This window comes from Chrysochloris asiatica, unplaced genomic scaffold (assembly GCF_000296735.1).
Source record: "Chrysochloris asiatica unplaced genomic scaffold, ChrAsi1.0 scaffold00033, whole genome shotgun sequence".
In the NCBI taxonomy this organism is placed as follows: Eukaryota; Metazoa; Chordata; class Mammalia; order Afrosoricida; family Chrysochloridae; genus Chrysochloris; species Chrysochloris asiatica.
The window spans coordinates 17042457-17053443 of record NW_006408551.1 but is presented as its reverse complement, the minus strand read 5'-3'; the positions used below and the strand labels follow the sequence as shown (position 1 = coordinate 17053443).

Below are 10987 nucleotides of genomic sequence, written 5' to 3'. Positions count from 1 at the left end.
TTGTTGTTGTTGTTAAGTGCTGTCAAATCAGTTCCAATTCATGGCGAACCTGTATAGGGTTTCTGAGGCTGTAAATCTTTATGGGAGCAGAAAGCCTCACCTTTTTTCTGTGGAGAGGCTGGTAGATTTGAACTACTGACCTTGAGGTTAGCAACCCAATTTGTAATCCACTGTGCCACTGAGTGCATGTAAAGTACTTATACATCACATGACACAGAAAGCGTCAGTGAATATTAAATGTGAAGGTGTTTGCCTCTTAAGAGCAGGCTCTTCTCTCTTGTTCACTAGGGTTTCCCAGCACCCCCAACTGGGACATAGTAACATAAATGTATGGATGATATTCTTTTAACCGCAGACCCACTCTTACAGGTGGTCAGAAATGAGGCTGGCATTAATTGGCCTTAGGTGCAGTGAGAACCAGCTGTGGGCCACAGCATAGACGGGTGGATGCCTTGGATTGCTAAACCAAATCCTGGGCTTGTACTGAGAGAGCTATTCAAGCCAGGCTCCAAGGGAAGGTTTTTGTTACAAGAACGCTTTGCAGTGTTGTTGTTGTTGAGGGCCATCGAGTTGGTTCCGACCCATAGCGACCCTGTATAGGGTTTCTGAGGAGCAGCTGGTGAAGTTGAACCCCTGACCTTGTGGTTCAAACCGACTTTGCAGTTCAGGGCATTAAGCCACATCGTCACATTAGGACTCCTTCAAATGTTATAAGTACCTATTTTTCCATCAGTATTGATTGTGACAGTTCTGGTGTGGCACTGCAGGATAAGCACTGGACTGCTCACCGCAAGGTCAGTGGTTCAAATCCACCTTCTGCTCCTTGGAAATGCTATACAGGGTTGCTATGAGTTCGAACCAACTCCACGGCACACAACAAGAACAAAGACATTGATTGTGATAAGACTGAAGTTGTCAAGGATTTCATTTTACTTGGAGCCACAATCAACACCCATGGAAGCAACAGTCAGGAAATCAAATGTATTTCACTGGGCAAATCTGCTGCAAAATAACTCTTTCAAGTGTTGAAAACAAAGATGTCACATTGACTAAGGAGCACTTGACTCAAGCCATGATATTTTCAATTGCCTCATATGCATGTGAGAGATGGACTTGAATAAGGAAGACCAAAGAAGAATGGATGCCTTTGAATTCTGACATTGACAAAGAATATTGAATATACCATGGAATGCAGAGCTGAGAACATCCCTCAACTTGTCCTGTACTGATAGGGCCTTTTGCTCTTTTTTCCCTTTAAACCTTGTCATCACGATTGTGGAATTAGTATAGTTTATTAGCAGTACTCATGTGTTGGACAAAGTCCAGCCAGAGTGCTCCTTATAAGTGAGAATGGCAAGACTTTGTCTCTCCTACATTGGACATGCTATCAGGAGAGACCAGTCTCCAGAGAAGGGCATCATGATTGGTAAAATAGAAGGTCAGTGAAAGAGAGGAGGACCCTCATTGGTTGGCAGTGTCTGCAACAATAGGCTCAGATAAAGCAACCGCTGTGAGGATGCAGGACTGGGCAGTGTTTCATTCTGTGTGTACAGGGTTGCTATGGGTCAGACTTGACTCCACAGCAGCTAACATCAACTGATTGGGATACCATAGCAAAGAAAATGATTGGTTTCATGGATAGTTGCTAAAAGGAAGAGAATTTGCTGAGCGTAGAGATAGGCGTCCCCAGGTGTTGTAAACATATGTGGCTACTAGCTGAAAAGTTGGAGGTTCAAGTCCACCTAGAGATGCCTCCAAAGAAAGCCCAGAAGATTTTTAAAAAAAAAGAAAGAAAGAAAATCAGCCATTGAAACTCCTGTGCAGCCCATGGGCAGACATGGCTCACGATGAGTCAGGGTCGGCCACTGGTACTTAACACAGCAACCAGACTGGGGGGTGTGGGGGCAGCAGGATAGTGAGGCCTAAACGTGCCCTTAGGCTTAGTCACTTAGGCACTTCACAACAACAACAAAGCTCCTCCTAGAAGAAACCCTGATATACAGTGGTTAAGCACTTTGGTAGCGTAGTGGTTACGAATCGGGCTGAGAACCACAAGGTCATCAGTTGAAAACTATCAGCTGTCCCACGGGAGAAATGTGAGGCTTTCTACTCCCATAAAGATTTACAGCCTAAGAAACCCTGTACATGATCGCTATGAGTCGGAACCGACTTGACGCACTAGACAACAACTACTAAGAGAAAGGTGAGCGGTTTGAACCAACCAGAGCACTCAGTGGGAGAAAAGACCTGATGATCTGCTTACTTTAAGCCTTGGAAATGCCATGGGGCGGTTCTTGTCTGCTCTATTATAGATTCACTACCAGTTGGATGGCAGTGGGTTATTTGAGCTTCTCCTAACATCAAGGGTTTGCTCTAGGAAAATAATGCAAGTCAACCTGCCTTGGGGAAGTTCTCACCTGTGTTTCTCTAAAGACTGGTTTAATTTTCAAAAAAAGACCAAGTCTCTCCAGTTCTCCTCCTCAATTCTGGGTGGGACTTTATAAATTCCATGGATGCGCTAGAGACGGGGAAAGCTCCAGGCAATAAGAGAAGATGACCATTATGTTATTGACAGTAACTTGAAAACATTGTTCATGAAATTACTTCCCAAGCAAAAGTCTCCAACCGAGTTAAAATTTCCCTTTGCATTTTCTCACTTTTCAGGTGACCTTGTACAAGGACTCAGACATAGAGGACTTTGGGTTCAGTGTAGCAGATGGCTTGCTGGAGAAAGGAGTGTATGTCAAAAATATTCGCCCAGCTGGACCAGGTGATCTTGGTGGCTTAAAACCTTATGACAGGCTCTTACAGGTAAGACTTCAGGTGATACTTAATTCCCTGGGGCTAATTCAGAGCTGAGAACTGTACTTTGGATATAATTCAAACTGTCCTGTACTTTGGATATCTATCTTTGCTCTTTTTCCCTTCAAATCTTGCCATCAAGATTATGGAATTAGTATTTTATTCCCACCCAATAAATTTTCAGGTGCCTTATCTCTGTGGGTTTAAGTTTTATGACACTGGGCTGAAAGTCACCTTTCCCAATCCAATGCTTACTCCTAAGAGCCCACCCAGGCATGGGCCCACGTCCTTCGGAGCTATGGTGGTGGTGTTGTTGTTATGTGCCGTGGAGTCAGTTCCGACTCATAGCAACCCTGTACAGGGTTTCCGAGGCTGTAAATCTTTATGAGAGCAGAAAGCCTCATCTTTCTCCCGGGGAACAGCTGGTAGTTTCGACCTTTCCACCACCCTTCTTCAGCATGACTTCCAAGACAATATTGTTTGGCTTAATCCCTCGCCAGTAGTTTCTCTTGCTTCTTCCTTCATTTATTCTCTATCTACAACTTTTACATATGGAGGCTGTGGCACTATGGGATAATGCACTGGACCATTTGAACTACAAGGTCTGTGGTTCAAGTTCACCAGTCACTCCTCAGAAACCCCACACAGGGTCGCTATGAGTCGGAACCGACTCAACGGAGCTTAACAACAACAACAATCGAGGCTTGAGGAGTCCTGGTTTGGCACTGTAGGATGAGTTCTGGACTGCTAACTGCAAGTTTGGCGGTTCAAACCCAGCATCCACTCCTTGGAAACCCTATACAGGTTTGCTGTGAGTGGGAACCTACTCGACGGCACTTAACAACAAGAACAATCTAGACTTGCGAGAAAGTGGACAGGGTGAGCATTGGTCACAGAGAACAGTAAATAAGCCAATAATTATGTTATAGTGTTGTCAGGGCAGAGATAGACCATTGCACAGGGTGCAGCTTGCTAGAACTGAAGTGTTACTGTGGCTTTGTGGATTCTTTGATGACTACGATCACTCAAAATGGCTCTTCTTGACCTTACAGGTTAATCATGTCCGCACAAGAGACTTTGACTGCTGCCTTGTTGTGCCCCTCATAGCGGAATCTGGCAATAAGCTGGACCTGGTGATTAGTAGAAACCCTCTGGCTTCACAGAAGTCTATAGAACAACAGACTCTACCAGGAGGAGACTGGCGTGAACAGAACAGTGCTTATTTCCAACAACCTAGCCACAGTGGTAATTTGGAGACACGGGAACCCACTAATACGTTATAGCAGCGCTTTTTATAAAACAGGACAAAAGATGTCATATACATGGTGCTAAAAATCCCTTTTAAGATTTCTGTGCCTGTTGAAGCACAGATCATCACGTGGCATTAACTGTAAGCACAGGGGTCTTTTAAATCTCTCTCATGGCTCACGCTCACTTCCCTTTCCAAGTTGAAGAGATTTCTTTTTTTGGTGACCACTATGGTGTATGGTAGACAAGAGAAAAATAGGTAGGCTGTTCCACCCCACAAATGAACATCTGAGGCATTTTTTTTTACAAGTTCATCTAAGTATCACTTTTTAAAAAGAGAAATGTCTGTTTAAAAATATTCTCTATGGTAATTTCCTTCATTCACTTTGAAATCAGTTTCTTACTATGAAGTCTTTGATGTAAGAACTTGATCAACATGGTCAAGTAGTTAAAGCTGGCTCGACCAGGGGAACTAGGGTTTTGTAAGCTGTGGGAACTGCTGCAACGGGAGGGGTACTAGTAATACAATTCAGTTATCTTAAAATGTTTCAGCAATGGTGCACGTAGCAGACAATTATAGGTGGTGGGAAAATGTTTTGCCCAAGTATAGGAATGATTTTAACTAAAATGTATGCTATTCCCTATGCAACAAATGATCAAACAGGATATGTCTTGTGACCTGTTTTGTTTTTTTTTTCTTAAAAGACACATTTTTAATAGCTGAAAATCTCTGATAATGAATTAGAATGTTTAGTAACACTGAGGATTAGTTACCTTATTTTTTAAATTCAAGACTAAGAACTTAAGAGAGAATGAAGAGTGTATTAAAATAGGGTTCATCTTAATGATAGGTTAATCCAATTCAAACTGCTTGACATGTTTTGAAAACCAGTAATATTGAGGGGTGTACAACACATGTACTTTAAAAATGACACGGGACAATCTTTTGTTCTGAGCCATGCCACTTATGGAAATTGTAAATACTTTTTTCACAAAATGCATTGCCAATTATGACCATCCTTCAAAGCAATAAATTGTGACAGTTGCTTTTATGTTTGTCAGCAACTGTTTTCATTTGTTCAGATATTTTGAATAGTTACACTAATAACTGTTATTTGGTGAATATGAAAAAATAGATCTGTATATTGATTGTAAAATCTCCATACTGAAATGATTATTTTCCAAATATTTTCATTTTGGTCAATAATTCAAACAACCACTTAGGTAAAACATTCAAACACTGTGTCCTTTGTTGAAGGAAAACTCACTTTTCTTTATGTGCAGAGAAATACATTATTTTAATCATATTTCAAAACTGCCAGGGCAAGAAAGTATAAAGGAGGTCGCATTAAGTAAAAAAAAAGTCATGAGTCACTTAAATATGTATTTTTATTTGTAACAAACAAGTATTAAGCTGTAAAGTATTTTTGTACAAATTTAATACTTTAATAGCATGGTATTTATCGTCTATGTATGTTTTGGGGAATTCAAAATTGTTGCAGATATTTGTATGGAAACTAAAAAAAAAAGAAAACACAACACCCTCTACCAAATGGAATAAACAGTGATTTTAAAGAGCAAAAAATATAGGTATGCATTTTTGGTACCTGAATATATTTCAGAGTCCTAGCCTGAGCCGTCTATAATAATGTACTTTCTAACAGGGAAAAGTTTTGAACTTGAGGGGCAGCATGGACGAGAGGGAAAGAGCATGGGCTTTGAAAGTGGACCTGGGTTTTAATGCCGACGCTGCTTCTCATCCTGGTATTTATCTGTCCTGCGTCCATTTCCTCACCTATGCATTGCATAGGATGTTGTGAAGTTCGTGAATCCTCTCTGAAAGTGAATCATCTCTGAAAGTGCCTAGACCCATGGCACACACAAACACTTCTGTTCATGTTAGATAACAAAGATGGAGAGATTGTAGATCAAGGTTCACAACATCTGCTGCCAGGGAACATTACATGAAGCCCATGAAATACACTTATATATATGAACTATTCAAACCTACAGACTTTCATTAACCTAAACATATATATATATACATAAATACACCACAATTATAGTCCCAAAGTTTCTATTTTCTGCAAAATATTTTGCAGGACTTGTAAATTCACATGGATGGTTACACATTACACCAGTGGGAGGGGGAGACATTCTGAGAGATTGAGGGTATTTTCTAGAACATGAGGATCACATGACCTCAACCAAAGATCAAATTATATCATTACAAAATCGAAGTTATAGTTCAGATTTCCATATGGCGCTGTGAGATAAAACACTGGACTGCAAGTTTGGTCACAAGGTTGACTGTTCAAACTCACCAGCCACTCCTTGAAAACCCTATACAAGGTCACTATGAGTCAGAACCGACTTGACAGCACTTAACAACAACAGTTACAGCTATGGGAGTCCTGGTGTGGTGTGGTGCTGTCGGATAAACACTTGACTGCTAACCATGAGCTCAGAGGTTCAAACCCACCAGCCACTCCTTGGAAACCCTATACAGAGTCGCGACGAGTAGGAATAGACTCACTGGCACTTAAAAGCAACAACGACAGTAACAATATAGCTATGAGTCAGAACCAATTTGACCTCTTCCTTTGACCTGGTCACTTTATTTGAACAGTGTTACCTGAAATCCTGGAGTCCTGGTGTGGTACTGTGGATTAATGTGCCAGACTGCAAAATCATTTGAACCAAAGATCAGTAGTTCAAGCTCACCAACCACTCCTTAGAAACCCTATACAGGGTTCTATGGCTCAGAACTGACTCGACACCACTTAATTACAACAGTAACACCTCAAATCCTGGTGTGGCACTGCGGGTAAATGTGTTGAACTGCAAGGTGGGTTCAGGCTCACCAGCCACTCCTCGGAAACCCTATACAGGGTCACTAGGAGTCAAAACTAACTCCTAGGCACTAACAACCACCTGAAAAAAAAATTGGAGTGTTAGCGTGGCACTGTGTGGCAAAGCACTGGACTGCAAGGTCGGTTTGAACCACAAGGTTGCCAGTTTAAACTCACCAACTGCTCCTTGGAAAACCTATACAAGGTTGCTATGAATCAGAACTGACTCAACAGCACTTAACACCTGCAACTATACCTGAAATCATTAGCAATTTTGTTATTTTTAAATAGACATTTCTACTCAACAATGTCTTAGAACAACAACAACTAACTACTGTGCACATTAACACACAATAATTTTGATTGGGGACAACTAAAATATGAGTCTTCCACAGAAACTACAACTTTTTGCCTGCTTTGTCACGTAATTTGTTACCAAACTTGAGTTCACTGACTTCTTAGTTATTCTGAGAAATTAGAACACACTATAAAGGAGCTCTGGTAGCATGGTGGTGGTTATATGGATGCCGTGCAGTCAGTTCTGACACATAGCGTCCCTGTACATAAACAGTTGGTAGTTTGGAACTGCTGATCTTGCGGTTCACAGCCTGATTTGGAACCACTACTCTGCAAACTTCAGGGTCAGCAGTTCAAAACTATTGTCGTTCCGTGGGAGAAAGATGAGGCTTTCTGCTCCTGTAAAGATTTACAGCCTTGGAAACCCTGTACAGGGTCTCTATGAGTCAGAACCAACTCCACGGCACATAAGCACCACCCCATATCCCTGGTGGAGTACTGGTGTGGCTCTGTGGGTTAATGCACTGGACTATAAAGTCAGTGTGAACCAAAATGTTAGCAGTTCAAGCTCAGCAGCTGCTCCTCAGAAACCCTATATAGGGGTGCTTTGGGTTGGAACTGACTCGACGGCACTCAACAACAACAACATATCCTTAGTGGAGTCCTGGTGTAGGTCGGCAGTTCAAACCTACCAGCTGCTCCTCAGAAATCCTGTACAGTGTTGACATGAGTCCGAACTGACTTTCTGGAACTTAACAACAACCACAGTATAACTCTGGTAGGAGTGAAGTGGTCCTCTAGGACCATTTCACTGGACTTTAAACCACAAGGTCAGCAGTTCAAGCCTACCAGCTTCTCCGAGGAAGAAAGACGAGGCTTTTTGCTCCTGCAAAGATATATAACCTCAGAAACCCTATACAGGGTCGCACATCACTTAGCAACAGCAATAACCCTGGTGGTACAGTGGTTAAGTGCTTGGTTGCTAGCCAGTCAGTGGTCCAAATCTGCTTTTGTAAAGATTACAGCTCTGGAAACTAGGAGCCCTGGCTGCCCAGTAGTTAAGCACTTGACGGCTAAATGGAAAGGTGGGCAATTAAACCTATCAGTCTCTCCATGGGAGAAAGAGATAGCAGTTTCTTCCATAAACATTTACAGCCTTGGAAACCCTATGGGGCAGTTCTCCAGTGTCACACAGTCTCTGTCAATTGAATTGACTTGATGGCATGGATTTTGGAACACTATAGTCCTGGTATGGTGCTGTGGGTTCATGTGCTGGATTATAAGGTCGGTTTGAACCACAAGGTTGGTGTTCCAAGCTCACCAACCACTCACTGGAAATTCTATAGGGGGTCACTATGAGTCAGAAACAAAGTTGGCTCTGACTCATAGTGATCCTGTATAGCGTTTCCAAGGAGCGGCTGGTGAGTTTGAACCGCTGACCTTGTGTTCCAGCATCACATTTTTATCTAGGACTCTACTTCTTGAAGCCCCTTATATATACCTAGAGTCCTGATGTGGCACTATGGGTTAATGCACTAGACTACAAGGCTAGTTTGAACTGCAAGGTCGGTGGTTCAGGCTCACCAGCTGCTCATTGGAAACCCTGTACAGGGTTGTTATGAGTAGGGAGCAACTCAACAGCACTTAACAACATATATACCTACTCCCAATTTACTGTAGGAGCTCTGGTAGCGTAGTGGTTACCAATCGGGCTGCTAACCTCAGAGTGAGCAGTTTGAAACTACTAGCTGTTCTGCTGGAGAACGATAAAGCTTTCTGCTCCCTGTAAAGATTTACAGCCTTGGAAACCCTGTACAGAGTCGCTATGGGTCGGAACCGCGTCCACGGTACTAAAACAACAATTTACTGTGAGTTAATGCATCAGACTGCAAAGCTATTGGAACTGCAAGGTTGGCAGTTCAAGTTCACCAGCTGCTTCTCAGAAACCCTATACAGGGTTGCTATGGGTCGGAATCTACTCAACAGCACTTAATAACAATTTACCAGAATGATTAGGTTCCCAAGACCAGATCATTATGGAAAAATCATCTAATATGAAATTGGGAGATGATCACATCACTTCTCACCTCATCTAAATTGTGAACATCCTGTGGAGCCCTGTGCTAAGGTTGTCTGTCACCACCACCTCCCCAGCCCTTACATTGCCTCAGGAGAGCTCAGCCCACACTGCCATACAGGCTGCTCAGTCTTCCAGAACTAGGGTAGCCCAAGAACCATCTCCTCCCTATCCCAAGGCTCCTTTCTCTCTTCTACTTTCATGTCTTCAAGATGGGTGACCTCATGCCCTCAAAGACCCCAAAACACCCTTGGTGGCATTGCCAGGCTCCCTGTCCATGGGCGAGGGTCCAGGTGCTGACGGGGGTGGGAGGGATGAACTGCCTGAGGGCCCTCCTTCCAATCCCTCCTGCGAGCATCTTCTGGCTCACTGGGCAGCCCTGTCCCCTTCTGCCCCATGAGAATCGACTCTCCAGAGCTCCCTCTGAGACCACGATGGCCAGGCCCTTGCTGACCCCACCTCCATCCCCACACCTGTGCCCACTCAGGAGGTAGCACCAAGGAACTTATGGGGATATATAGGTGTTGGTCAGCTGATGTGGTTCTCAAAGGCTCCGGGCACTCAAGTGCCCCATCTCAGTGCCCCTCTGACCATGGTCCTGTCCATGCCTGTAACCCAAGACTGGGAGGTAAGGCCAGACCCTGGAGTCCATGTCCTCCCCAGCACTGGCTGCCACTGTTCCAGCCTCAGCCACCAGTGGGCAGCCAGGATCCACTGGCCAGCAATGCAGCACACATTTTCTATGTGTACACAGTGTTTGCTGTTCAGTTCCCCTTGGCATTTATTACTTCCAGACATGTGTGAACACACAAAATAATATATAGTATATTTCTTACTATTGGCATTAAGTGTGAAATATCAGATAACAAGGTAGCTGGTGAGAAGTAGATGTGTGTGTGTGTGTGCATATGTAATATATATGAGACTCTCTGGAAAAATTCTAAGCATATGCAACAAATGAAGAAACATTTATTCAAGAAAATCTACTAGAATTTGGTAACAACACAAAGTACGTTTTTGAGTCAGAACCCATTTCATATCTCAGCTTAACAAAAGTCTAACTCCAGGTAGGTGTATTCAAGACTAGGTTCTATCTCACCTTAGTTCTCAAAGTTTGCTGTCTTGCAGCAGGAAGTCTAGGTCTCCCTTCCTCTGCCCAGTACCCATTCATAAGATAACTCTTTCCAGACACATCAGGTCTAGAACACTGGGGTCCCAGTCATCCTCCCCCGAACTTATTCCACAATGGGAGACCATACACTCTTAAATAACCAATATGTGAAAGTAGAAATAAAAATCAGAAAAGATTTTTAGATGAATGAAAATAAAAATACAACATACCAAACCTTATGGAATGCAGTTAAAGAAGTGCTTGCTTAGAGGGAAATGTACAGACATATATGCCTACATTAAAAATATCATCTAGAGACTTTGGGGGCAAGTTGGCAGAGTAGGCAGATATGCTGAGCAACCATCAGCAACAAGGACACTAGAGACCAAGTGTAACAGATACAGGTAGTGATTCTGGAGCCCTAGGTTTCAGATGAAAGGACAGGAGGGGTGGGTTGCGTATCAACTGGGATAGGAAGCTGAGTGGGAGCTACAAGAGAGAAGAAAGATAGGTGGGCTGTTGTCTGGCCTGGAGGGGTGCAGCCATTGAGTTTTTGTGGCAGTTTTCAATTTACACAGTGGTCTACAGGCACAGGACATG

General features: G+C 43.1%; 1 protein-coding gene across 2 annotated transcripts in view; it reads left to right on the top strand.

The window, feature by feature from the left end:
- GRIP1 (glutamate receptor interacting protein 1) overlaps window positions 1-5649 on the top strand; it is a 383565-nt gene extending 377916 nt beyond the window's left edge. For both annotated transcript variants that reach the window (XM_006859529.1, XM_006859528.1), the window contains 2 exons: window positions 2665-2811; window positions 3855-5649. In XM_006859529.1, coding sequence (XP_006859591.1) covers window positions 2665-2811; window positions 3855-4085 — 378 coding nt within the window. In that variant the 3' untranslated portion in view covers window positions 4086-5649. The remainder of the gene's footprint in view (window positions 1-2664; window positions 2812-3854) is intronic.
- Window positions 5650-10987: the final 5338 nt, after the last annotated feature.